The 27831-nt window shown below is 51.7% G+C and overlaps 3 protein-coding genes across 5 annotated transcripts; all 3 read right to left on the bottom strand.

Annotated features, from left to right (window-relative positions):
- Positions 1-72: 72 nt before the first annotated feature.
- Positions 73-9822, bottom strand: ATF6B (activating transcription factor 6 beta; the record flags this gene model as incomplete). 2 transcript variants are annotated; one of them, XM_081045140.1, is made up of 18 exons in its annotated part: positions 73-729; positions 1242-1326; positions 1465-1576; positions 1787-1873; positions 2249-2421; positions 2604-2711; positions 2886-3050; positions 3452-3543; positions 3631-3816; positions 4472-4605; positions 4751-4882; positions 4974-5109; positions 5244-5329; positions 8051-8186; positions 8714-8805; positions 9046-9124; positions 9266-9345; positions 9717-9822. In XM_081045140.1, 17 exons carry the CDS (start codon positions 9820-9822, stop codon positions 1263-1265), a joined length of 1968 nt encoding a protein of 655 aa, XP_080901266.1. In that variant the 3' UTR covers positions 73-729; positions 1242-1262. The 2 variants fall into 2 exon arrangements, with proteins under 2 accessions (XP_080901266.1, XP_080901265.1); XM_081045139.1 differs by having other exon boundaries at positions 1787-1857; positions 2340-2421.
- Positions 9823-10193: 371 nt separating this feature from the next.
- On the bottom strand, positions 10194-11943 carry FKBPL (FKBP prolyl isomerase like). 2 transcript variants are annotated; one of them, XM_081044550.1, is made up of 2 exons: positions 11827-11943; positions 10194-11508 (listed from the first exon to the last, which is right to left on the bottom strand). In XM_081044550.1, exons 1-2 carry the CDS (start codon positions 11888-11890, stop codon positions 10385-10387), a joined length of 1188 nt encoding a protein of 395 aa, XP_080900676.1. In that variant the 5' UTR covers positions 11891-11943; the 3' UTR covers positions 10194-10384. The 2 variants fall into 2 exon arrangements, with proteins under 2 accessions (XP_080900676.1, XP_080900677.1); XM_081044551.1 differs by having other exon boundaries at positions 10204-11508; positions 11789-11927.
- Positions 11944-22631: 10688 nt separating this feature from the next.
- PRRT1 (proline rich transmembrane protein 1) lies at positions 22632-26281 on the bottom strand. The gene is made up of 4 exons (XM_081044747.1): positions 26130-26281; positions 24644-25182; positions 23861-24046; positions 22632-23721 (listed from the first exon to the last, which is right to left on the bottom strand). Exons 1-4 carry the CDS (start codon positions 26146-26148, stop codon positions 23545-23547), a joined length of 921 nt encoding a protein of 306 aa, XP_080900873.1. The 5' UTR covers positions 26149-26281; the 3' UTR covers positions 22632-23544.
- Between the last annotated feature and the right edge of the window lie 1550 nt (positions 26282-27831).

The raw sequence follows: 27831 nt of genomic DNA, 5'->3' as shown, positions 1-27831 counted from the left end.
TCTCTGATATAAGGGCCCTAGAGAACACACTTTCCCCCAATTCCCCTTCACGAGCCAGGAAGGCAGCCACCATTCCTTTAACTCCCTCCAAGTTGTTTATTTAATAATTAAAGATATGCACATACATAAATCTGATCTCCCTCCACCACCTTTCCTTTACTCCCAGAAACGAGCTCCAAAATGCAAAAACGTCCCTGTCCCACCTGGGGACTAAGTTCCCATCTCCACCCCCAAAACAGAGAAGCAAAAGAATCAAGGGCCCACCCACCCCAAACCTTACCCTCACTCGATACCGTCAAAGAAAGAAGCAGGGATTAGGGGTTCAGAGAAATGAGAGGAGCCCTATATTCCAAAAAGGGGTGAGAAGAGCGGTGAACCTCCTCACCTCTACATATGTCCTTCCTTTACCAATCGCCCAAGCCCAGGGATCAGGGGAATTAGGAACAGTCGCACGTGGTCACTGCCCCCCTCCATTCTAACTGAGTGTGAGAGGCAGGGGTCAGGGATGATTGAGGTAGAGGGGCTGACGGGTGGCCTGGTGCGCCTGGCTGGCTGTGGAAGCTGCCAAGGGGCCACCTGTGGCATTGCCTGGGGATGAGGACGGCTGTTTTCGGAGCGAGGGGGGCACCGTGGAGGTCTTGATGTGAATCACCCTGGTGTCCATGACCTCACACTCGATCTGCATCATCTCCTCATAGTCCCCAGGGGCCCCCCGGCCCGACAGGGTCTCTGTGAGAAGGGGGGAATTACGGAAGAGAAGGGGGGAATTACAGAGAGGAAGGGTCAGCAAAGCAGAGGTAGAAAGGAAGGAAAAGACGATGGTGACAAGATGGGTCCATAGTAAGAGTTAAATGAGAAAGTAGGGATGGAGTGGGAGGCAGGGAGAGGGAAAGGAATAGAAGAAAATGACAAGAGTGTGAGGTTATAGAGGAGAGGACACCAAGAGGAAACAGGAGGTGAGAGTCTGGCAGGTTCCCAGCCCGACCCCTCTGCCCAGCACCTACCCAAACCCCTTCACAAAGGACGGACCCGCACCTGCTCATCCTCCCAGCAGTCTCCTGCATTTTGTTCTTCTCTCCACCCATTTCCTGCTTCTTCTCACCCAGGAATCTAGCATCGCTCTGGAATGCCCCACTCTCCTCTCCGTCTCCCCTCAGCTCCTCACACTGGGTCTCCATAGCAGAACCTCCCCCTTCCTCAATTTCAGGACCCCTCCCCATGCCCAGTAAGGAAAGAATTACCATTGGGGGCCATGGCAGGCATCACCAGGGACATCTTGGGCCGAGAGGTCTTGTTGTGGCTGATGGCTGGGAGCAGCAAGTGGTCCTGGGAAACAGAGGGGCCAGGCACGGAGGGAGGAGAAGATGCTGGCAGGTTCCCCACCGCTACTTTTAAGCCTCAACCTGAAGACAGACTGCTAGAACACCCAGGGTGACAGGGATGGGACAGAGAGGAGGAACTCACCCGTCGGAAGGAGACGACATAAAATGTGTCTTCCCGTCGGTCAATTGCATCCAGGAACTCTGGCTGCGAACGGTCTGGGTGGCGATATAGCTGCAGCTGGCCCACAGAATCCCTAGGCAGGTGGGGAAACAGGATTTGGGAGGAACTAAGACCAGGACCCAGGAGTTCCCACTAGGGAAGCAGGGAGAACAGAGAGAGAAAAAGACAGGCGACCCCCAGTGGACGAGGGAAGTAGAACACCATGGGTGGCAATGGTGACAAGCACTGGACAGCTCTTTAGAAAGGAACCGCACATGATAAGGCAGCACACACACAGACTCACCTCTCTGGGGGCCCAGGGGGGTGGGTGGGGACTGCCTTAACTGGAGGCAACTTCTTCCGCAGCTGAGACTTCTGGAAGAAGAAGTATCTAAGGATTTGAAGAGGGTGAAGGGAAAAGGGAAAGAGACAGACGGCCCCTGGAAGCTGACGCCACCTCACACCCACCCTTCCACTTCCTCAGTAATTCCTCAAACCTGCATGAGATGCTCCCTCAAAATCCCCCAGGACCCTAAGCCCTTGTCTGCAAGAGGCCTTCCTCTTTATGTTCTAAGAAGAGATCTATAAAAAATGAAATTTTCGTCAACCAGATGGTTTGTCTGCATGATTCCAAACTGCCACCTGCTTAATAGCAGTTGCATGGGTAACTATACTGTTTTATTTTTATCCACACGTTTGGCAAAATATAGGAACAATCGCTATTTTATATACTATTTTCCTTAAAGCACTTACTGGTACGCCATACCTGACAGCAGAAAGTCTTTATATTTCATAAAAACACCACTTTTAACGACGTAAGTGGCCTTTAATGAGCAAGAGGCCTTCCTCCTTCCCACCTGTCTCTCCTGGGCCCTCTGAGGGATCTTCCGCCGGCCTCTCTGGTGGCGCTGCACCCAGCCACTCAGCTCGTCAGCAAGCCTGAGGAAGCAGAGAAGGGGGCACCTCGGTGCCAGCCCAAGGCTCCCACCTCCCTCACCCGCCCCAGGAGGGAGAAGAGCAGACAAGGACAGGTGGGGCTGCAGCACTCGGGGACGCCCCGGCCATCTGCAGAGCGGCCTTGGCATGACAGGGAAGATGGCCCAGCCGTGAGTCCCCCACACCTCAGGGACTCGGTTCGGTTGAAGTGCCGGCAGTCAGAGGAGAGGAAGAGCTGGTCCAGGTCTCTCAGCAGCAGCTCCCTGGCACCCCCGGGGAAGGCTGTCAGGTTCCTGGAGTGAGGCGGGGGCGGGGGAAGGGGACACAATGGTTGCACGCTGCCAGCACACCCGTCAATAGAGAAGGCAATGATGGCAAGAGAGCAAGTCTGGCTCCCTCAGGAATAAAAGGTAAATCTGGGGGGCGAAGATACACTCAGCACCCCTGACAGAGGGCCCTCTCCTCACCTGAAGCTTGGCCGGTCTTCGGGGCTGGGCTGGGGCTCCGTGGGGCTCTGGCGGGGCTCAACTCCATGAACCGGCAACTGTGCTGAGAACTCGAGCAAGTGTCTCCGGGGTCGAGGCTCCTGTTCGCTCATCCGAGAGGCGGGAGCCGAAGGAGGCTCATTGATGCTGTGGGCATAGAAGGATTCCAGCTTTATGAAGGGCTGCTTAAGAGCAAGGTTCTGCACGCAGCCCGCCTGGGTACCAATCTGTGCTACAGGACTGACTCGCTTCACCTGTAAGATGGGAATGAGAACAGTCCCTACCTCCCAGGGCCAGGAAACACCAGGAAAGGAGAGTGCTTAACCTAGGGCCTAGAACTCAGGGAGCACTTAGGAGTCTGTTTTTATCAATGTTATCACCATCACCTACCTAGCCCAGGACCTACCATCTGTGAGAGAAATCATGGAACAAGAAGGGACACCGGAGCTATCTGTGTGTGTGGGATGAGAAGGCCTGTGCCCCGGCAGGATTTAGGCGGCTGCGCGGGTGAGCTCCAGCCTGAAGGGTCTGGGAGGCAGGAGGCTCACCTGACAGGCCCGAAGTTGAAGGCAATGAAGAGGAGGAAGACCATGATGCAGACCGCCTTCCTGTTTCCGGACCCTAACTTGAGCTCGCTGTTCTGAGGCGCAGAGGAAGACACGAGAGAGGGTGAGTCCTCCCAGGGGGCCTGCGTGCCCCGCCCGCGTCTCCCCAGGACGGGTCTCACCTCGGCCAGCAGGGCCTCCAGCCGCCGCCGGAGGGCAGCATTCTCGCGGCGCAGCTGCTGGTTGTCGGCCAGCACCGCCTGCAGCCGGGCCTCCAGCCCCTGCAGATACTCCTTCTTCTTCCTCCGCGACTGGCAGGCCGACTCCCGGTTCTTGATCATTCGCTGCTGCCGCTTCAGCAGCTTTGCCTAGGTACCCAGATGGGTCAAGAAGAGAATGAAAGGTGGGTAGGAGAGGAGAACTAAATCCCCCAACTCCAGGTGCTCACTGATTACCCAAAGCTCACAGGGGCCACTCTCGTCTTCCTGACCTTATTTACACCCCCAGAGAGGGGGAGGGGTTTTCCCTCTCTACTAAAACATTTCAGGCTCTTCTCTCAACCACTCCCTGCTCCTGTTACTCAGAGCTGAGAGAAGTTAGACTGTAGGAAGAACTTCCTCCATCCTGGTTCCTGGAGGAACCTCAGTTACTCTCCTTGGTGGTTGGTTTTCCGTCTTCTCAATTTTCCTTTTTAAGGCCCTAAGTTTAACCTTGCTATAATTAAAGAACAGTTTAACTGGTGTTCCCCTAGGAAGCGGCTTCCTTCTTCCAACTTCTGCCACAGCCAAAGACAGAATGACTCCCCTGCCTTTGCTTTACTGAGACCACCTCCCATCCCCCATCAGCAGTGATAACAAAGATGAGGATCCTAAAGCTTCATAAACTGGTCCACTCTGACCTTCAGGATCACCTTAAGTGTCTGCTTCCTCACTTTCTGTTCTCTCCTCATTCCACAGTTCTCCATGACAGACTTTCCTCTTCTAGTCCCATTACTAGCTCTACTCCTCCCCTCCCCAAACTTACGTCCACTTCAGGCGGGCAGCAGTTCCCGGGCATAGGAGCAGGAACAATGGTCTTCCTCTCAGGCCGGGGGGCAGGTGGGGTCGGCCCCTCAGGCTGGACTCGAATAGCACCTTGGATGAGGACCACTGGGGACACTGGGGCAAGTGCGCAGGAGGAAGAGGTCAGAGGACTGTAAGTCGGGTGGATGCTGTGCTCACACCAAGCACCCAAAGGCCTCAGAGGCCGTGAGCTCCCTTAGAAGGGAAACACAGCCCATCTCCTTCCCTCCTTCTTCAGTACCTGGGGGTGGCTGGACAAGGGGCTGCAAAAGGACGGTGGTGCTGGGAGGCATGGCTCTGGGTGGCACTGGGACGGTGGTTATCACCACAGGTTTGGGCTGTAGTGGTGGCTTCCGGGCGGGCAGGGCTTTGCCTGAAGGAAGGTGGAAGGGTGGAAGGAAGGTAGGACTATCAGGACTACAGGCCTTTTGCCAGGGACCCCAGGTGTGAGGAGGCCCCATTACCTGAGGAGCCATCGGGGGATGGACCCATGCTGATCTGGACAGCTCCAAGTGGGGGCCCTGGCACATCCCGCAGGACACACCCGTGAGGGGATGGGGACTCGGTCTTCACTTCCAGTACCTCCTCTCCTACGAAAGGCTTACGGGGCATTCCAGAAAATTTGTGAGTCAGGAGGAGAGTCGAGGAGGAGCTGAAGAAGAAAAAGCTCATACCCGAGAGTTGGGAAGAACTCACTGTAGTGCCTAGAGGGAGGAAGGGGCCTCGCTGCTCACCTGGGTGGGGGACTCTGCTGAGAGCAGGGAAGCCTCAGAGTGGATGGAGGAAGACGGAGAGACAGGTTCTATCTTGGTCTGGACTTCTGTGGGGTGGCAGGATGAGACAGAAAGCTGGATGTCAGATAAACACTGAAGGAGAAGAGGGTTGAGATGGGGAAATGGGAGACACAGTCATTTCTCCTTGTTCCTACAAATAAAACTATTCTGGCCCGTGGCAGGCAATCCAGAGGTAGAGGTGCCATGGGCTACCGATCTGCAGGCTCTCCTCCTACCCCTTCACCCAGGACTGCCTTTCTTCTTTAGAGGCGCCTTCATTTTTTTCACCACTGCTCAGTTTTCCTCAAGGCTATCCTTGCCCTTCTGCTTTCCCCGTTTCTTCCTCACAGACCTTGTCCATTCACTAGAGGAGGGCCAAGCAGGGAGAGTCTAGCATTCATATGAGAATGAGAGTCTAGCATTCCATCCTATCCGGCTGGACTTTCACCTCCTCCTGGCCCGATGCTACCACACACCTCCATGCTGACAACTGCCAGGTCTGCGTGTCGACCCGTCACTGCTCCCCTACACCCTGATCCTGACTCCCAGGCTCCCTGCTTGTCCCTTCCATTCTCATGCCCGACTATTCAACTGGATTTATACAGGGCTCACTCCTTGTCCCTTCATACAAACTCCTTTCCTACGTCTGTCAGCCTCCCAGGCACCAAATCGCAAAGCCGGTCACCTCTGAGCCTTCATGGCTCCTGTTACAGCTATCTATAAGGCTTGTTGATTGCCCCATATAGGTGAAACGAAACCCATCCAAGGGCCAGATTCAGCCCCAAGGTCAACAGTCTGCCACCATCTCTGGTCCATACCACTCATTTTGGTACTTAATAATATGATTGCCATTATTGCTATTTTAAAATTTCAAATCAGTGTATAGTTTTGCATAGGTAATACAGTCACGTGATATGAAATTCCAAAGGAACAAAGGGGAATTCAGTGAAAAGTGCGTCTCCATCCTCAGCCACCCAGATCCCCTCCTAGACGCGACCACTACTTGAGCTAGTATTACTCATGTGTTATAACCCTCATGAGACTCTCCAAAAGCAAGAACTATGTCTTATCCTCATGTCTATCAAAGTGATGAGTAAAGTACAGGCCCTCAAAAAATACAAATCACAGGGGAGAGTCTGACTCCAGTAATACCACCACTTGTAAAGTCATCAACAATCTTTTTGCTATTAAAGGCTTTTCAAGCCTATTTTTTGTTTGCCCCTCTGTAACTTTTAATAATGTGCTGGATATGATCTGTTTGTCCCTCCAAATCCACTCTCCATCCTTCCCTGCCCTGCTCTGGGGCCCAGAAACAAAACATGAATGGATTGCATCATTGGGTTCCCTTGCCCTCTTGCTGCTGATTGGAGTTCAATGAGAGAGGCAGTGCCAGGAAACCTGGAAGGCACTGTGAAACCAAGAATCAACATGTCCCAAAAATACAAACAAGAAAAAGCAAAAAAAATAAACAAAAGAGGAAAAAGAAAAGAAGAATCAACATGTCCAGCACTGACTTCATCACGCTCCCCGCCCAGAGGGCCCTGCGCTTGCAGTCTCCATCCAGTGAATGGTACCACCCCTACTGGATGGCTGCCCCTGCCAGAAACCCAGGCTCCCTTTTCAGCTCCCACCTCTCTCCAACGCCCGGGGGGGGGGGGGTGTCACTGCAACTCATGTGTTCTACTTCCTCCTTTCTGCCTTCTTCTCAGCATCCACATATCTTACTTGATTAACTGGGTTTGTCTTCCTTGGTCCACCTCCTCCTGCCTCTCTGCAATCCATTCTCTACTCTGCCACCAGTCATCTTCCTAATCATACTGCTCCTCTGCCTGGTTCTTCAGAGGTACCCAACTGCCCCCAGGATAAAAGCTAAGAGTCCCTTAGCAGGATCCCCACCTGGCCCGCAGCCCCTGCCGCTCCTTGTCATGTCCCACTCCCTGCTCATATTCACTCTGAAGAGATGTACTTTCCTTACATATACACGCCGGTCCCCGCATTCTTCTGCTGGCCAATTTCTATGTGTCCTTCAAAACTCAGCTCAGGAAACTCTTCCTCCCGGAGCACATCCCTGATCCAGCCACAGTCAGGTGAGATGCCCCCTCTGAGCTTCCATGGCACCCTGTGATGATCTCTCGCCTAGAATCAGCACACCTGTATTCACTGCTACTTGTCCCTCTCCTCCCCTCACATGCTACAGGATCCTCAGGTCAGTGTGTGGTCACCTCCTCATCTTTGCATTCCCTGCACCCTGTCCAGTATCTGGCATGGAGCAAGTGCTCAATACATGTTTACTGAATGAACACATAAAGAGTACATAAACTTGAGCCGAGCATAAATAACATTAATTGTAGGATCTAGGAATTGGCTATATAGTATTCCCACTTTTCTATATGTTTAAAATTTTTTATAACAAAAAGTTGGGGTTAAAAAGTAATATAAATAAATATACCCTAAACTGTCCATAGGTTTAAAAAAATGTAAAGCAACAGGAAGTTAAATCACGCAACAAGATACTAGGAACAAGACAAAGAAAGAAAAATCATTCCCTTCTCTTCGGTGCTGCCCCTGCTGTGGTTTCCTGAAATCTTCCCTCCCACTCCTGGCCTCTCCCGATTATCTGCCATTTACGCTCCGTACCTTTTCCTCCTTGTCCTGCTGCCTGCCTCCCTCCCCCTCCACACACACACACACACACACACACACGCATGTGAGTGAGAACACACATTCTACCTTCATAAAGCCTGGGGGTGGGGGCAGGTCATTATTACCTGAGGGATTATCAGAGGTGGGGCCCACATTGATGTGGACGGTTTCAAACGGGGATGTTGGATCATCTCCCAAGAGGCAAAGTGGGGGTGCCAAGGACTCTATCTTCACAACCAGCACCTCCCCTACACCAGGGGCCTGGTGAGAGTAGGGGTGAAACAGGAGGGCAGAAAGAAGAAAACAAGGGAGGTGTTGAGAGTAAGGACAAAAACAAAAAGCTTTAGAGCTTACAAACCACCGATTAACTGACATTCTGGTTTGAATGGAACTTGTGCCTCCCTAACCTGTTTCTGGCCCCTTGTTCTCTCCTTCTACCTTATTCCTGGGAGGGCTGATGAAGTCTCATGAATTCAAATATTGCCTCAGAGTGGCTAACTTGAGCAGGAACAGTTCCGTGATCTTCAGCACTTAACAACTCTGTTTTTCCCAGCCCCAACACAGCTGCCACATATCTCTATATATTACAAACATTCCATTTCACTTCTAGAAACCGGAGTGGGCATGTAGCAAATGAGAATGTTAAAGAAATGACAAAGGCAGGGAAGAAGCTCCCCTACCTATGACTCATAGTACACAAATCAATCCTCAGCACCTATGGGTAAAAGGAAGGGAGCAGAGCCCCTGCCACACAGAGAGGAGCAGAAGGAGGGCGATGGCTCTCTCACCTGGCTGGAGGGCTCTGTGGAAAGATGCGATGATTCGGAGCTGAGAGAGGAAGAAGAGCAGGGAGAGGATGGCTCAGACTTCACCTGAAGATCTGGGGGGAAAAGCAGTTCAAAAATAAACAGCAAGCAGAGCCTGAAGAGTCCAAAGAGTGTCCAAGGACAGGCAGGGGAGGACACCCTCACGGGGGCAAGGGGAAAAGAACATATATTAGGTGTTAGAGGAGAGAGGAGTGCACTCATGTGGAAGTGTGAGGACACAGAATTACATAATTTCTGGAAAACTGGGAAGATCGGGGTTTCGGGAAGGATGAGGGAATCAAAAAATATCTTACCTGGGAAGATAGGCAGGGGGTCCCATGGGGGTTCAGGGGGGCTGACATCCATGCCCACATCCAGCATGCTGCTGCCAAACTGAATAAGGGAGGATATTAGATGGCAGGAGTGTGAGAAAGATGGGGTGGCTCCAGACGACCTCTGGCCTGGGGATGAGTCCGGTTCTGGGACCATCCCACCCACCAAGGCTAAGAGACAAGGCTGCCGGGGGAGCAATACCGGGACATCCTGCTCCGGGCAACGGAAGAGCTGCGTCTGCTCCTCGGCCACTGCATCCAGGCCGGTGTACAAGGTGCAGTCTGCAAGAGGTGCGGGGCGAAGGGGGTTGGCCGGTGGCCCAAGCCTAGGGATCCACACACAGCCCTCGCTCCGTCCCTCATTGGACCGGCTCGGCCAGGCCCACGCCCGCCCACGTGAAAAGTGAGACAACCAAAGAACGTAAGCCCCTCCCCCGACCCCGGAACACTCGACGTTTCGGTGGGGAGCGGAGGTCTCCCCCAACTCCCGCATCCCGCGAAAGAACAACGGGCCCCCCTGCTCCGCCCTCCTTCGAAAGGTGGACTCCGTAGTTGCCCAGCCTTCTTCCTTGGGCCTCCGCTTCCTTCCTGCGTGCCTCAGGGGTACAGCATGCCACAGCCCTCTCCCCTCCCCCAGGCCCCACGCCGCACACCCCAGTCCTCCGGGCTCAGCAAGTTGTCGGTGAAGAAACGCGTCGGGTCCGCAATCTCGCTGAGGAGCATCAGTTCCGCCATCTTTCCCCCCTCCCCCCCAACCATGAGTGGGTTCCCAAGGCCCGCCTCTCCCCATCGTCAACTAATCAGTTGACTCTTAAAAAAAAGGGGCGTCACGGATGCTCAACGGACCAGTAATAGGCCTGGGTACTGAGTACATGAATCACTACAAGAGGCGGCTGTACAGGCCGGGCCAATGGCAGCACAGCAGGAGACACACAGTACCGGGCCATAGAGTGCGCGCATGCGCGAATGGGACCCTGGGAGACGTAGTTCCCAGGATTTAAAGGTCTGCCCTCGCCCCCAGCCGATCCTAAATTTAGAAGTTTACACCGCTTCTAATCATCTTCGGAAGTGGATAAGCACCCTCCACCCCCACCCCCACCCCCCAAAATAACCAAAGAAAGAGCGGAGCACACGTGATCATATGGCTTTTTAATGGTAAAAAAGGGAAAGAGGCGACTGAGACCACTGCTACCTCCCCTAGGAAGGCAAAAGCAGGGAATAGGATATGGTGGGCTGAAACATTCCCTCTGAGCCCCCCCAAAGTCTCACATCACCCATCACAATTCACAGGTTCCTGTCTCTTTTAAGTATTAACTTTTAATCATCCAAACATCTTGCGCAGACCCTGAGCTAGCCCTGCATCCTGTTTCTTCCCCTGAAAGATCACCTTTTCCAGCTCTTCCTGCGCTGCCCGGTTTTTTGGGTCTACCGCAAGCACCTTCTTGAGGTCAGCAGTTGCTTTTTCTAGGTTCCCAAGAGCAGCCTGGGCAACCCCTCTTCGGTACAAGGCCTTTAAATGCCCAGGCTCCCGCTCCAACACCCGGTCACAGCTCTGGGCTGCCAAATGGGGCTGCCCTAGCAGCAACTGACATGCAGCCAGGTTGGCATGAAGGACAGTTCGTTCTGGAGAGCCAGGTGGGGGTAAAGTCAGCAGCAGCCGTAGGGCCCGTCCATAACATCTGGCAGCGCCTTCAGGGTTGCCAGCTCGAAATAATTCTGTGCCCCTTGCCCGTTCTTGCCGGGCCAGGGTCTCTTTCTCACTGGCCTCCAGCTCCCAGGAGTCCTGGCCCTGAGTGAAGGAGGCCAGTGTGAGTCGAACAGGAGTTCCAGAGTGCCCAGGGAGCTGAAGCTCTGCCTCCTCGCCTTGACACATGGATTCCAAGCATTTCTCTATGATCTCCCCCCAAGTTTCCTCCCTCCATGGACCTAACCCCATAGTTAGCTCTGTCCAGCCGTCTGGAAGCCCTGACCCAAAAGGAAACCCAAAAGCCAGTACCCGGCAGCGGGAGCCCAGCTTGGGTTTGTCCAAGCCACGGCCACGGATTATGATCTTCTTGACAAAGCTCCCATCCGGACAGTACCAGAGATCAGAAGCGTGGAGGGGCTCTGGCATCTCACTGGCTGATCTAGGAGACTTATCAGAGTCTTCTTCAAGTCCACCAGCCAGTTTTTCAGTCCCTTGAGGATTCTCTCGAATTTGGCTGGCTGGATCTGGGCTCACTTTCAGCTCAAGAACTTCAATAGGTGGCTTTGGGGCCCGCTGCCTAATCTGAGTAGTTGAATCTAGGTTCTTCTGGGGGTCCTTTTCCCATTGTTCTTGTGGTTGACAGGTGTCTTTCTCTCCCACTGGAATGATTGGTGGCCTCTCCATGTGGTTGCCTGGTCCCTTCCACCGTGGGTAAACAGTTTTGGTGGGACAGGGATGGACCAGGTTCAGGTCAGCACCTGGAAAAAAAAAAATCAAAACAATACTAATGGTAGGATTCTTATTTAGACTCCTTTCCCGTCCTTCTGGGATCCGGGTCCTGGTCCTCAAAGTCCTCTTTTTTAAATTTTTCCTCCAAAAATCTCTGTCCCCCTCGAGCCTCGGTCCACACAGAACTAACGCAGAACTATAAATTCCACAATTCCCTGCGGTTCGGGTAGCCGCCCCAACTACGGACACCGATCAAGTCAAAAAGCCCCGGGGACGCCGAGGCGCCTAGCCTGGTGGCGACAGCCGGACCTTTCGGATCACCTCTCCTTCCGAAGCTACGTGCTTACTGAGCACTGTCCTTAGAGTCGTGCCTCCGGCGGAGAGCCCGGCCGGCGGAGGGGCCGCGGGCATCAGACACCGGCAGCTGACCGTGCAGCGCGCACGTCGGCGAAGCTGCTCAGATTCCTGGCAGCCAATCCGGAGGAGGGAGAAGCCTGCTGGCCCCGCCTTTTGGACATGACGTCATTTCCCCCGCACCTGGGAAGCTCCAGGCCTTAGCAACCGAACTAGGCCAAGTCAAACCGAACTATCGAGGTCCGGCTGGCCTGGTTATTGCGAGTCTGGAAAGTCCTGAAATGGGAGCTTGGGGTGAACGCGGATGGAGTGGGGAATGGTGGAGCTGGTGACGAATAATAGCGGCAGCAGACAAATCAGTCCTTTTATCTGGTGCCCTCAGGCCCTGCGCTGTTCACTTTATCCCTATGTTTGGGGCTCCCAGCCGTAGCCATTCTCCTGCTCCTTCTCCTAGTCTATGCAGGGCGCTCCAAGATAAACCCTCAGTCCTCTTTCTTCTCAACCGGCCTTATTCCCGTGGGGGACCACCTGAGTCTTCTTACCTTTTCCCTCATAGTCATCATTGCATTACAAGCTCTTCTTCCTCGAGAAATCTTTGACAGTCCTTTCAAATTTTGACGAGCCTATAAAAATCACCTGGGAAACTCGTTAAATTGCAGGTTCTGATTTAGGAAGTCTGGGGTGGGGCCCGCGATTCTGTATTTCTAACAAGCTCTTGGATGATGATGATGATGATGACGATGGTCCCTGGAGGACACTTTGAATAGTATGATTCTAGAATAACCTCATTCTCTTTATCCCTTGTTCTATGCTCCTTCAGTGCGTCCTATATTTTGCATATATAACGGGTATAACCTGCTCCACTGGTTGTATCAGTGGAAAACTGGTCTTCTTCCTCCTAATAGAAAATGTAGGTCCCTGTCGTGCGGGGCGGCCTGCGGGGTCTCTGCTCCCGCTCCCCACATAAGAACACAGGACATGGTGAGGCCAAAAAGGAACACCCACGGAGCCATAAGTAGGGGAGTCATATCACTATATTCTCACTGGCGGCATCCACCTCTCTGCAATCCACTCTTGCTAGCCCCCATCTCTCTGCTAGCATAGCCACAGATATTAGTGGCTAATGGCTCACTGGTTACAGCTGACAGCCACCTAGCCACAGCTGATGGCCATCTGATCTGATGGCCATTTACTACCCGAGCCAGCACCTTTCTATGTGAGGCCGAGAGCCTGGAAACTGCTTTCTGGGGCTCTGTCCCCACAGTCCCTTTGTGATTCAGCCTTGCTTGCCCAGCTCCCTGCACAGGCTGGGCCACCACAGCTCTTCAGGGAAGCAGAATCCCACTCTGTATTTCACTTGGGCTCATTTAGTTTGCTCTTTAACACCCTGCCATTGCGCCCCAGACTACAAGGACCATGGCAGGATAGTCAGGAGGGAAGGTAGTTTCACCATTATCCACAGATATGTGTCAAAACAGTCCACTCCTGTTTTATGTTGAGACTCACTAACCTAGACTTTTTTTTCAAGTTCTGTTTCTGCGTTCTGTGCCAGAGTAACCTTGGTACACTGCCAAGGGGGAGTACTAAGCCCCTCCCCCTATGGCTTAGTACTCTGATTCTTGGAATACCTGGGTTCCTGTTGAAAATTAATCCATCTTTTCTCCCTTCCTCTTCCCCTATCCATTTCAGAGATTTTGGGGAAAGATGTCACAAAAGGTTTGATTACACCTTAATGCCCAGACAAAGATTGCTAATTTGTATTATGTGTGTATTACTGAGAGGGCCACTCCAATGACCCTTCAAAGATCAGCTTCTTTCAGTTAAAAGAAGCTATACTCTGCTACAAATGTATTGCTTTGAAATGTTCTCTTGTTTTGTGTGTGTGTGTTTTTTTCCTTTCCAACCTACTCTATAGGGCTGGAACTCGTTTCTATTTCTTTTGTGTTTCATCTCATTCATTCATTTAACAAATACTTATTGAGCACCTGTTATGTTCCAGGCAGCATGCTAGGAATTGGGGATACATAGGTTGGTGAGACAGACACAGTCCCTGCTCTCATGCGACTTTCAGTCTGGCCAAGGAGAATAAGCAATTACAGTGCTATGTGGAAATGTGAGGTGCTATGGGAGTGAATGAGGGATGAGGGAATATTCCTTGAGGATGAGAGATTTTTGCTGGCATCGAAAGGAGTTAGAACGGAACCCCCGAGAACACACCTCTAGACCCCATATTGAGAAACACTGAATTAACTGGTCAACTTTGTCTCTTCAGATGATCCCTTTTCATCAAGGTGACTAGAAAAAAAATACAAACGTTGGCACTGAAACTCCTAAAAAAGGAAATCCAAATCATCCAGAACAAATATTTTTATTTTTTTAAAAACCCATCAAAATGAAAACACAAAATTTAAGTTTTTAAGAAGACTTCTATTAAAATATAGTTAACATACAATATTATATTAGTTTTCAGGTGTACACCATAGTTATTCAACATTTATACACCTAAAGAAGCGATCACCATGATAAGTCCAGCAAGCATCTGACACTGTACCACGCTATCACAGATAAAATTTAAGTTGTAGAAGAGGACTGAGAAGTCCCCAGAAGAGACATTCATAGATCTGTAGATTCCCCCAGGTCTCAGCTTGAGAAACAGAAAAGGAAGGGGCCGAGGTGTGAAGACTCAGAAATGGAAAGACCGCAGGCTTCAGCGAAGTGTCACTGCATGAATGTTGACTGACTTACACTGCTTGCTTTCTCCCAGCTCCCTGCCCCTTGAGTCTCATGATGCCAGGGCTCAGCTCTCTGGGAATAGTCAACAAGGAATCAGGGAGAAGGAGGGAAAGAAGCCAGGAGGATTTGATCCCCGGGCCTGTCTAGAGAACATGGGATCTGAGGAAGACATAAAAAGAGGATGACAAATGAGAATTTACTTACCTGTTGGAATAGAGGCTTAAACTGGGGAGTGAGGAAGGAGCGACATCTCCTCTCTTTTTCCTAAAGATTTGAGAATGAAATGGAAGAGCAGCCTTGAGGGGAAGAGTTGAAAAGAAAGCTTCTGCCCCAAGTGACTGGATTCATTCCCACCCTCTCACTTCAAGTGCTCTCTGCTCCCTCCCTTCATTTTGTGTGGCAGGGACTAACTTCACCAACATCAAAGTGTGTGGGTGCAACTGGGACGTGACTTACCTTGTACCTAAGACATTTCCCCAGCTTCAGATGAGAGGGACGGCAGGGAGGAGCACACAGGAACCCCTGGAAAGGGAGTGAGATTATGGGAGACTGGGTTAAGCAAGTCAAAGAGGCATCTGGAGGAATGGAAGGACTTGGCAGGGAGGAGTCAATAGTTTGGCTAGCTGTTATTATGGAAGATGAACCCTATTCTAGAAAACGTCTTTTTTCCTCCAAGTCATCATGCAGGCACTTAATGCTTTGTGGATGATAAGTTTGCGGGAAAACCCGTATCTGACACGTTTCTGAGGATTTACCTGCAAATAATTGTTTTACACTCCACTTGGAGTCACTTCTTTCCTTCCTTCTTTCTGAGTCCCTTCTTTCCAAAGTGGCTCAGAGAATCTGGCCATATTCTGCTACATTCTTTTCCCTATCCCATAAGGGCATTGTTTTGCCTTCAGTAAAGATCTAACCCGATGGCAGAACCCAAGCAGAGGTTCAGGAGCTGGTGCGAGGTGATTGGTGAGCTGGTGTTGTGTCCACACACAGAGCATAGGGTACCTGCCCTGTAAGTGGGCAAAGTGAGGTTCTTTTCTTAGTCATTCAATAATCCTTACTGAGTACTCATAATTCATCAATGGAACATGGAGATAAATACAGAGAATCATAGTTAAGCAAAACTCCAGATGCGAGGGCAAAAGTGGTAAGTGGAAGGGAAGTTATGTCCAACTGGGGGTGATCTGAAAGGAGTCAGGGGGTTGAGGCTTGGAAGATGGCCTTAATTTTGACATGCCATGATTGAAGGGACTTACTGGAGGTAGAGGAAGCAGCACAAGGCAGGAGAGATAAGGAAAGGAACGTCACTTTAAGCCCCGTATCGCTCACCTCTGCATTGTCAATCTCAGCTTTCCCAGAGCACTGTAATACTCGTTCATGCTGCCCTGTCATCGAGCTGCTTGGAAGGTTTGACAGCCTCACAGCCATACCCATCCCATGGAACCATATGGGGCACTTGCTCTCTGCCATTTAGCATCAGAATGGGAGACAAAAACTCCAGCTTTCCAAAGGCTAAATTAATTTCCCCTTCTGTTCAGTTTTGGTGGTTTCTGTGGTTTTCAGTTCTGGGATTTATGTCAAAATTGTTCCTCCTGTTCACTCCCAAAGCATTTTGCTTGTGCTTCCCTTATAGGCAGGGTTTTCAGGCAGGACGAAGCAGTGAAAGGCAGCCTTTACCTCAGTGAAATGTTTGATGATGAGAGCTGCTCTTTTTTGTTTTTCTATTACAGTTGATATACAGCATTACATTAATTTCAGGTGTACAACACAGTAATTAGACATTTATGTAACTTACAGACTGATCACTCATCCAGTACCTGTCTGACACCATACATAGTTATTACAATGCTACTGACTATATTTCCCATGCTGTGCTCTACATCCCCACTACAACTTTGTAACTACCAATTTCTACCACTTAATCCCCTCCCGCCTCACCCATCCCCTGAACTCCCCCAATCCAGCAACCATCAAAATGCAGATGAGAACTGCTCTTTACCGCATTATGACCCAGAAGCAGGCCTACTAAGCGTCTCGTGTGTATCACCTCATTTTCTCCTCACATAACTCTTTGAGCTACCTACTCAGTCATTCCACAGATCCGTACTGAGGGCCTCCTCCATGCCAGGCACTGTGCAAGGTTCTGGGAATAAGGCAGTGGGAAAAGCCCCGATCTCTTGTAGTTTATATTCAAGTGAAGGTAACAGGCAATAAAAATCAACCAGTAAAACACATGCCAGTTCTGTAAAACCAGGTAGTATTATTAGATAAATAAGTAAGTACATCAAGAAAGAAAAATAATATAATGCCAGGCAGTAACATGTGCTATGAACACAATGAAACAGGCTGAGGGAATGGCCAGGAAATGCTCCCAGGGGTCCGTGGTGCTGTTTTTAATCAAGTGACAAGGAAGGCCTCCTTGTGCAGGCAATGTTTGTGCAGACATAAATGATGTAAGTAAGGGAGCAGACACACAGATATCTGAAGGAAGTGTCCAGAGTAAAAACAAGAGCCCAAAGACCCCAGGCAGGAAGGAATTGGATTTTTATGCTAAATTCATAGCAGTTGGAAGAACAGCAAGGGGGCCAGAGTGGGTTGAGCAGAGGAAGGAAGGGAAAGAGTGGGAGGGGATGAAATCAGAGAGCTGGGAAGGAGTAAGACTAGATAGGCTGCACAGGCCCAGGTGAGGCTTCTAAGTGAGATGGAGAATTGGGCATTTACAAGCTCACTCTGGTTTCTGCATGGAGGAATGACTATATCCATCAAAAACAGAAGCAGGAAATCCAGGTAAGGGGCTAGTCATGAGAGCTTGATTAGGGTAGAGGAGAGGGCCGAGGACAGAGTCCCAGGGCCCTCTACTTCTTAAGAGTCTGGAGGAGCAGTAGGAGCTGTCAATGAAGACCGAAGGAGCAGCAAATAAGGAACCAGGGAAGACTTTCTTTGGTCGGATCCAGAAAGAGCATTTGAAGCGAGGAAAGCATTTCAAGGAGGAGGGAGTGATGAACTGCGGTCGTATGTTGCTGAAGGGTCTAGTCCCAGATTTGTCAACCTTGGCACATATATATTACAAAGTAACCAAATGAACATGACTGCAGCTTAAGAAAACAAATCTTCCTGCCATTGTTGAAGCTCCCTGTGTGTCCCTCTCCATCAGAGTTCCCCTCCCACCAAAGGGTAACCACTCTTCTGAATGCAATGCTTTTACTATACGTAGGTAAGTGGCAAACTAGGGTTTTCTTTCTTCCCAAAGACAAGCTATGTTATTATAGTATGTTTGTTCGAAGATGGAAATGTTTCAGAAAAGAGAGGAAAACTGATTACGTAGGAGAGATGGGGGATAATTTCAAGAGTCCTCTTTCTGAGCCAGTGAGAAGGGATGGGATCCCAGTGGACAGACAGGGTGGGGCTGGGGACAGGTTAGCTTCTCTGCGTCACAAGGGGAAGGCAGTGAAAATGGTAGAGATGCACGGCCTGGTAGATTCGGGGGCCGGGGTCATGAGGAAGTTCTCTTCTGAAAGTTTCTATTTCCTCACTGAAATAAGAAGAAAGGTTGTCATCTTGTGAAACTGGTCTCAGATTTGGGGAATGTGAACTGACTGTGGAAATGTGGGCTTGCAGCCATGCTGAGGGCCCCCAGGAAGTGAGACCAGTTAGTGTGGCTGTTTTCCCCCAGACGAATTCAGCTGTTGGGTGCAAGTGTGGAGCAGGCTGACTTGGATCTAACCAGGGATATAATGTGTTGGAAGGAGAGGGGCCAAGAATATAGCACAGGAGCTGAGAGGTGATTACTGTGTTGAACCTGGAGATCCACGCTGGGTGACGAGGGAAGCACAAAATGGAGGGGATCAAACATCAAAGAAGAGTGAGAGAGTCACTGGATGGGAGGTCCGGGTGGGGATGAAGGATTTTGGGGATGGGGTTCTGGGTGGAGGAGGGGGTGACATAAAAAGACTGAAGATATTTTGAAGGGTAGTAGTTATTGGTGCCAATCAAGTCAAAGATTTGACACAGGAAGCGAGTGGCTGGGGAGAGGGAAGAAAGCTCAATGCAGGTACTGAATTTTCATGACTGAAGGGGAGTGGTGACCCAGAATTTCATCATGGGGTAATCAGAGCTCCAAAGTAGATTTTTTTTTTTAAGATTTTCTTTTTATTGGGGAGGGGAACAGGACTTTATTGGGGAACAGTGTGTACTTCCAGGACTTTTTTTCCAAGTCAAGTTGTTGTCCTTTCAGTCTTAGTTGTGGAGGGCGCAGCTCAGCTCCAAGTCCAGTTGCCGTTGCTAGTTGCAGGGGGCGCTGCCCACCATCCCTTGCGGGACTCGAGGAATTGAACTGGCAACCTTGTGGTTGAGAGCCCACTGGCCCATGTGGGAATCGAAGCGGCAGCCTTCGGAGTTAGGAGCATGGAGCTCTAACCGCCTGAGCCACAGGGCCAGCCCTCCAAAGTAGATTTTAGAGGAGGCCAGGGCCTCTGCTGGAGGACAGAATCTTTGTTGATAAGGGTGCAAGAGCCAAAGGCACCATGTTCAAAGGGAGTGGAGGTAAGGTGGAAGGAGACTCAAATTGGAATACGCCTCCTGAAGGAGGAGTCTGGGTGAGGTAAAGAGACCTGGGAGAAGTCATTTTCAGTCACTTTTTTCTCAGCTGAATTCCACTTAATTCAATTGAATTCAAAGAGGTCTTATCCAATAAGTGTCCGAAAACCAGAGATGAGCCAGATTTGTCTCCTGCCTTCACAAGGAAAGGTGAGTACACCAAGGTCTCCGGTGGGAAGAGACGAAACAACAAAAAACAAACAAAAAATGCAGATAACATGAATAATGGGTAGGTTTTAGACCCAGATACCTTTCTCCTAGAGAAAGTTGCTCTGGTTGAAGCCACAGCTTGTGGCTCTCCCCTACTTGTTTGTGGTCCCTGAAGTGCCTCCAAACCTGTGATTTGCAGTCTTGGCTGCCATGGGAATCATCTGGGGATGTCTTAAAAAATGTCGATGCCTGAGTACCACCCCCAGAGATTGTGATGTAATTGGTCTAGATGCAACTGGGGCGTTGGGATTTTTAAATGCTCCCCAGATGACTCTAATGTGTAGCCAGGGCTGAGAATCATTGCTCTAAGGAATCCCTGGGGCTCTGTTTAGAGACCCACTGCTCTAGTCCAACCTGTAGGAGAAAGAGATTCCTTCTTGCTGGAGTGAGGGGGTGAGATTGGGCCTTGAAGGATACGTCAGTTTTGGCCAAGCGGAGAGGCAGATGTGAAGTGGGGAGGGACATCTTAAGCACAGGCTTAGATCAGGTCTGAAACACATGACGAGCAGCAAAGGATTTGGTTTATAATAGGCAGAGAGGAGAGAAAGCGGTCTAAGATTTGAGAACAGCCAGGCAAAGGCCTGGAGGTGGAAATGATAAGTAATTCAGTTTGGTTGGAGATTAGGTTGATTTTAAGTCAACATAAGCCGGATAATTTTAAGTTATGGAAGGGGTTGAAGGCCAGATTTAAATTTTGTAAACAACTGAGTAAGAAATAGGGAGTCCTAAAGGCCTGTTGAGCAGTGTCAGGGGAGGACAAGGGTGTGTAGGGAGGATAACCGGACAGCAGTGGGCAGTGTGGAGGCAGACTTGGAGTAGGGAGAGCAGGAAGGAGGGAGACCTGTTAGGGGAACTGCTGCAATCGTCCTAGATGAGGTCATTTTTCTGGCAAGGGCTGGGGGAAAGGTTACAGATTCAACAGATACTGTGATGGCAGAATTGACTGGGGTGACAATGCACCCAAAGTACACGCTGGAGGGAGAAGGGGGAGGTGTCAACTTTTCAGATAAGGGTGCTGGGGAAATGGTGCCATTGATAGAGACAGGGAAGCAGGGGTTCAGTGGCATTTCATCCGTTTGATTTCAAACATGCTGAGTTTACAGGACCAGCAGCATGATCCAGGTGGGTGTGTTCCACAGGCCCTGGAAGAGTGTCTGCCTGTAAATATATAGGTCAGGTAATGTCTTAGTCAACTCAGGCTGCTGTAACAAAATGCCATAAACTGAGCGGCTTATTAACAACAGAAATGTATTTCTCACTGTTCTGGAGGCTGGGAGGTCCAAGATCAAGGCACCAGCAGATTTGGTGTCTGGTGAGGGCCACTTCTGGTGCGTACGCGGCTGTCTTCTAGCTTTGTCCTCACATGGGGGAAGGGCCAAGGGAGTCTCTGGGATCTCTTTATAAGGGCATTAATCCCATTCATGACAATCTACCTTCATGACCTAAGCACTGCCCCAAGGCCCCACCATCACACTGGGGATCAAGCTTCAACATATGAATTTTAGGGGAACACAAACTTTCAGTCTATAGTTGAGAAGCATTAGAAATGATGTCTGAGTTTGGAGTGGATGAGATTTTCAAGGGAAAGTCTCAAAGAGAAAAAGTCCAAAGATAGGCATTCAGGGGAAAGGAGGAGAACAAACAAGGTGGAGGGAGATGCTGAGAGAGGTATGTGTGGAGGTCGAGGGTGAAGAGATGGCATGTCCACGAACCCTGGGGGCGTGAGGAATCCAGGGTCTAGAGACAAACATAGGAGGGTTCAGGAAGGCAGAGAACTGTTCAAATGCCATTTATTTTGGCTCCTGGTAATTTCTGGTCACTGGGTACTATTTGAGAGAGCAGTGTCAGGAGAGTAGGAAGTGAAAGCATTGTTCAAAGCGTTAAGAAACAGTGGGTATGAAAGAAAGACAGCACCAGACACATCTGTGACAGCAATACTCCCTATTTAAGGGGGGAAATGAGTAGGTTGTGAGGAAGTAGAGATTGCAAATGTGAATTCTTTTTTCAAGAAGTTTGGTGAGGAAGGCCCATTCAACCTGAAATGTCCAAAGGAGAACCCGTGATTTCCAGACCCCATCCCATCCTCCTCCCTTGTCTCCTATCCTGGTGCATGGCTTTCCTTCTAGATTATTAACGCCACAAGGTCAGTGTTCACATCTGCTGTCTCAGCAGATGTCTCACCAGCATCCTGCATGGTGCCTGCATGTCGTATGAGTACAGATGTTCAGGATAGGACCCTGTCCTGCAGGTATACAACTGAAGATCCCAGGTCCACTGTTTGTGCCCCTGCCTCCACCAGAGGCTTCCTGGCTGACCTCAGGGTGGAAAGCAACTAGACCCAACTGAACTTGAGTCTACTGACTTCCTCGCTGGGGCTGTGGTCTGTTTGTGTTCCCCCCAAAATTCATGTTAACATCCTGAAGTGCAGTGATGATATCAGGAGGTGGCGCCTGTGGGAGCAGCTTAGGTGATGAGGGTAGAGCCCTCCTGAACCAGATTTGTGCTCTTGTGGAACAGACCCCACAGAGCTCCCTAGCCTCTTCTGCCAAGTGAGGATACAGTGAGAAGGGCCGCAGAACTCAGAAGAGGGCCCTCACCTGATGGTGCTGGCATCCTGATTTCAGACTCCCAGCCTCAGAACTGTGAGAAATAAATTTCTATTTGTAAGCCACCTAATCTTTGTAAGCCACCTAATTTTTGTTATAGCAGCTGGAATAGAATGAGACAGGCTCCTACAGCTCTCTGCTCCCTTTGTCTTCCCTATACTGGTACAACACACCACTTAGGGCTCTAATTCAAGTTGTCTGCCACCCTCCAGCCTGCAGGCAGGAACAGCTGTGGGTAGTTAGCATCTTTTCCCTGCCACCCTGTTTCTGACAAACTTCTTCAGAATGCTCTGCCCTCTTCTTTCCTCCTGACTTCCTGGAGTTCTAGACATAGATCTCTGGGTCTCCTTGTACATCTTTCTTCTTCAAAGCCCTAAGCCCAGTGTGGTAGGGAGTGGAAAAGGTGTGCTGAGGAAAGAAACCCCCACTGAGAATGGACGCCAAGGTCTTCCCAGGTTGGATCCCAGGGAGTCAGTCCTCCCTCATATTTGTGTCTGTCTCTCTGGTGTCCTGGAAATCTTTCTCCTCCCACTTTTGTGTCTGTCAGTTTTCTGCCCCCACCATCACACCGAAAGGGAAATGAGGGGAGTCGAAAGGGAGAACCAAAAGAGTAGGGTCTCTGCAAGGCTGCAGTGTTCCAAATTGTGGATAATGAATCCATTTAGACTCTTTAATATAGTCTTTCAGAAATTCACACACACACACATACACACACGCACACACACAGATCAGAACAAAGCAGGGACTGTCCAGGAGAGCGGAGAGCGGGCGGCTTCCTCCCGACATTGGGAGGTCAGGACCCTGGGTTCCCTTCTGCCTGGCTGTCCAGGGATTGGGAGAAGTGGAAAGGACTATTTACAGAGAACCGGGACATAATCTTCATCCCAGGGTAAAGGGTCCTAAACTGGGAACCTCCCAAATCTCACTCCAAAAAACGAAAAATAGAGGTTCTGGGATTATCAAGAAAATTAGCGGAGACCAGGTGTAGGAGATGCGCAACTGTACAAGCAAAAACCGGATTGAGCTTGGGGGCGTGGCTACCCAGGGGCTCGGTCCTCGTGCTGGGAGAAGCGGAAGAGTCGGTTGGTCTGGGAGCGAGGCCTGGCACCACAAACCCAATCATCGGACTGAATCACCCCGCGAGGAGGAAAAGAAGGCGGAGCCTGCCGACCTGGAGGCGGGGTTTTGTCAGAGCGGGGACGGAGCCTATAGAGGAGGCGGGGTTTGGGGGCCCAGTCTCTAGGCTGCCAAGCCTAGAAACCCTGGGATCTCCGCTGGGGGCGCTGCATTTAGAGGGGGTGGGGGTCTGGAGCGACTGGGGGCCCGGCATTTGGCTGGGATCCGGGGAAGTGGCGCCCTTGGGGGTGTGGGGTTTGGCTGGGTTCCTGAGGAACTGGATTCGGAGCGTGCCCGCAAGGCGAGAGTTTCCGTGGAAACCGAGTTTCGGATGAATCGAAGTCCGGTAACTCCAGGGGCGGGTGTGCAGGGCGACCCCTGGATCTGCGGCGTGACTGCAGAACGCGCTTGGGAGGTCGAGGGGCGCAGGGTGGGGCCCGGCCGGGGGCGTCCTTACGGATCCCAGTAGTTCTCGTGGTGCTGCGCGGCAATGATGATAACTACTGTGAGGATGGTACAGAGCACCATGGCTGCGATGCCCACCGCCAAGGAGATGAAGGAAAAGTTCCGGGCCTCGCGTGAAGCAATCTCCGCTGACACTATGTCTCCGCGGGCCAAGGCCGTGCGCACCTGCAGGGGAGGGGTGGGGAAAAGTGGATCAGAGACCTGCACGTCTCAGCCTCCCTCTAAGATGCTGCCCAGAACGGCCAGCGCTCCCAGGGAATAAGAAAACCCGAGCGAGCCTCATCCCCGACCCTCCCACCCCCACCTGCACTGCCTTGAAGATGGCGATGATGCCCGTGGGCCAGAAGCAGCAGATGGTGGTCAGCACCGCGATCGGCATGTAGTCGTGCGGCGGGCGCCTCGGTTCCAGCAGGGCTAGCCCTGGACCCTGGGGCGGCGGGGGGAGCGTGGAGGTTACTCCCGTTCCCCCCGGGGTCCCGCCTGCATAGGGCTGTGGAAGGAAGGTCGGGGGAGGAGGGAAGAGGACGTTACTCTGACCCTCTCTGAGCCCCACAATGTTCTGAGCGGAGAGCGGTTTCTAAAGCACAGACAGTTCTTGCTTGTTGCTTCTCAAAAAACCTGATCATGAACTCCCCTTCCAGAACACCCATAAATTCCAGCTATGTCCGTCTCCTTCCCTCACTGCTGTCATTAACCTCATTCTCCGGTGTCTCCACGCGCCCTCTCCTAAGGTACGGCCTCACCAGCGCTGTCCTGGCCTCAACTCAGACCTTGTTTCTTAACTACCTGTCCTCGCTCCTCTACTCACTCAGTCCCAGGTTTCTTCTCCTTCATCTACGCTGTTCTCCCTCCTAGGCCATGATCTCTGACCCCAAGTGACTGCCATACACCCCTTCCCTATTTTCAGGCCTTTGCCTAATCCCTCCTCTCTCTAGACCTTAACCCCACCCCCGGTCCTTAACCCCAATACAGCCCGGTCCCCTGGCTCTGTTTTTCTATCCCACCAGGCCCCAGTGTGTCCCCAATTCCAGGACCTGCTCCACTGGACCTTCCCCTTCCTCCGAGGCCCGTGTCCTCCGGTACTCACCGTGCCCACCGGGTAGACCGGCACGTAGGCAGTACAAGGCTGCAGCTGTAATGGGTAGCCAGGGGCCACGTAGCCCCCCAGAGGCAGCGTGCCTACCGCTCCGGTGTGCGTAGGCACCACGAAGCCTGGGGCCTGGGTAGTGTGAGAGGGCGCCGGCGGGGGTGGGGCGGCTGCAGTGGGCGGCGGCGGGGGCAGTGGGCCCTCGAAGCGAGTCTCCTGCAGGTAAGGGTCGGGTGGCATGCGGGGCAAGGTAGCACAGCCGGGTGGGGGCGCCCCGGAGGCTGGGCCCGGCGGGGCGTGGTGTGGGGGCCGCGGCAGAGTGGCAGAGGACGAGGGACCGCGCTGAGCTGTGGCCCCGGCGGAAGCAAGGCCGCCAGCCCCTAAGCGCGGGAGAGTAGCCGTGCCAGACTGGTGGTAGTGGTGGTGGTGGTGATGGTGTGACGAGGGGGCTGCCTGTGGGGGCGGGACAGGGGGTTCGGCTGGCGGCTGGGGGGCATTGTAGGGTGGTGGAGAAGTGTGAGGGACTGAGTCCGGGAGGCCTGGGGGAGGTGAGCAGAGGAGAGGGTACCGGGAGACATAAAACACAGATGAGATATGGAGGGGTATGGGAGAAATAGAGGGTCAGGGGTGGAGAAAGGTAACGGGAGAGACAAGAGAGGAGATGGGTGAGAAGCTATCTCTCATTCTTGGGGCAGCAGAGGGGTTGTATCTAGGCCATCTGTGCTCCCCCATTTCTGTCTTTCAATCTAGTTTTGAGGTCACAACTCTCCTCTCCTCCTCTCCCTTCTTCAGCAAGGGGCACACTGCTCTCACCAGCAGACCTGATCTCCTGTCCTCCTTGGCAGTAAGGCTGGTTGCCTTTGGATTTGCCCATCCAAGCTAGTCTTGCATGTGCACATGGGTAGACATGCAACTCTGTTTTAGCATGTGCTCATTTCAACAGTTGTATAAACACATGTAGGGTGACATGTTCCACTCTGCAATGCCTTCAGTGGGGGAGGGGTTACCCTAGACTCCCTGGGAATCTCAGTACTTTTAGGGCTGATAAAAGAAGAGTCTGCTGGATTTTACTCCCCTGACAACCCGCATCTGATTGTGTCTTCATATTTCCCCACAGGACATCTCCATGCCAGCCAGTGTCATCTGTCCATCTGTCACTTCCAGTGATGCTATCCCTGTAGTACCTGCTAAGCCACTCTTGGACTGCCCTCACTGCCTCAACCTCCCACCCCACCAACCCACCTCCCACCCCCCCCCACCCGCTGCCCATGTTGTTGGCAGGGGGCAGAGGCTGAAACTGGAAGGAGGAAAGGAAGAGAAGGGAGGGATATAGTAAGAGGAGGGGGATTTGGGGGGTGGTTGAGAGCTGGATAGAAGGGAACGACCTGCTATGGAGGGGTAAGGGAGGGGGTTGGAGCCCAGGGTGGGGGTAGAGTCAGGAGACTGTAGAGAGAGAGGGTGGGAGGTTTTGTTGTGGTTTTTTTACCTGACTTTTCCGATGACATGCCTGCGGTCTTGTTGGGACAGGGTCCTGAAGCTGGAGTTGGGGTCTCTGGCAGGCGCCGGAGTCTGAGTGCACGGATTGCGCAGCCAGCGGCAGCGCAGGAGATGGAGAGAAGACAGCAGCGGGGCGGGTGGGGGGGGTGGGGGGGGTGGAGGGCGAGCAGGGAGGGGGGACAGCTTAAAGGGACAGAGGCGAGGGGGGAGCCCTTCAGACGTCCCCCCACTCGTCTCTCCTCCTCTCACCCCAGCATTCAAGCCCCCAGTTTGGGCTCCCTTGGAGTTGTCATGGAAACAGGGAGGCAAGAAAGACCAGGCAAGGGAGGTGCGACTAAGGAAAGGAAGGAGGGAGAGAGAACTCTCTAGAGTCTTCCCCTCCCAAACTGGCTGTAGTGATTAGATTGTGGGAAGAACTGAGCAGGTGCTCAGTGGATTCAATACCCCAGTTCCTTGCAGGTCTGGTTCACGCCAGTGAGGTCTCCCTTCCTCAGTTTTCCTCAGAGTCCCTGCAAGGTCCCCAAATCTCCCAAATCCTTGGCCCTAGTTTCCCCATTTTAGGAGAGCTAACTGTGTACGAGAGAGAACTGTGTGCAGAGTTGAGACCTGCGATGGCCTGCAATGTTCCCAGAGTTATGGCCTCGACCTGCCACCCTGGCCTGGGGTGAATGGGGAGGTAAAATGGAAGGCTTGGGTCTGTAATAATTCAGAGTACGCCGGCCCTGGGTGGGGGCAGGAGACGGAAAGACGGAGAGGAAGCTTAAGGAAAGCACAGATACTTCCTCCAGGGTGAAGGAGCTAAAGCGCTTTGGGAAATGGGGGGGGTGAATCAACTGCTCATTTTTGGCAGCTCGGTTTGGGAATGCATGCTTGATTCCCTTTCCCCCTTTGCTTTTTGGGCTTCTTAGGGTTTCTTAGAGTTCCTGGGCCTGTCTGTGTTTACACCCATTCCTCAAATCCCACCCATCCACCACCCCCGCCAAGACAGAGCGCCACCTCCTGAGCCGACCTGGGGGCACATCGGTATTTCCAGTCTTTTTATTTGCTTATTGTATCTTGGGAGTGCATAGATGGGGAGAGGAGGTGAAGATCAGAAGTCCACCCAGGCTTACAGGAGTTGGGCTTTTTGCAAAAACACACCTGGGGAATTATTATTACCCGCCACCTTTGGACTAGTACTTCCCAATTCACACCCCGAGGCAGTCCCTCTCCCCAGGCTGTGTCTTTCTCCTCTGTGTCTAAGCAGAGACTACAGAGTTGTACAGAGACCCTGACCTAGGCCAATCCCAGACTGCAGAGATTTAGGTAAAGGCCCAGGCCAGTCATTCTGGGTTCCATGATGTTTGTGTGGGCCCCTAACCCTCCACCCCCCACCTCATCCTCATTCTACACAACTCAGGGGCTCAAATTAGTTTTACTGGGAGAGATTTTAGACTGGCAAAGACCCTATGAACAAAGGGAAGGGTTCAGACAAGCCAGGAAATCATTTTCTCAAGGGAAATATCTTTAAATACTAAGAAAAAGACCTAACTGGGGCACCTGGGTGTCCAATAAACTCAAAAAGAGTCTGGAGGCTTTGCTAGAAAAAAAGGACAAAGATTTATTCAAGGGTCTTAGGGTTTACGAACTGGTAACATATTTAGGCAACATCCAGAGTGTTCTGAAGAAGAAAAGCTGAGGGCTCTTATAGT

This window comes from Rhinolophus hipposideros (assembly GCF_964194185.1).
Source record: "Rhinolophus hipposideros genome assembly, chromosome: 3".
In the NCBI taxonomy this organism is placed as follows: Eukaryota; Metazoa; Chordata; class Mammalia; order Chiroptera; family Rhinolophidae; genus Rhinolophus; species Rhinolophus hipposideros.
The sequence above is the reverse complement of the archived record's forward strand: the minus strand, read 5'-3'. Positions and strand labels throughout refer to the sequence as shown.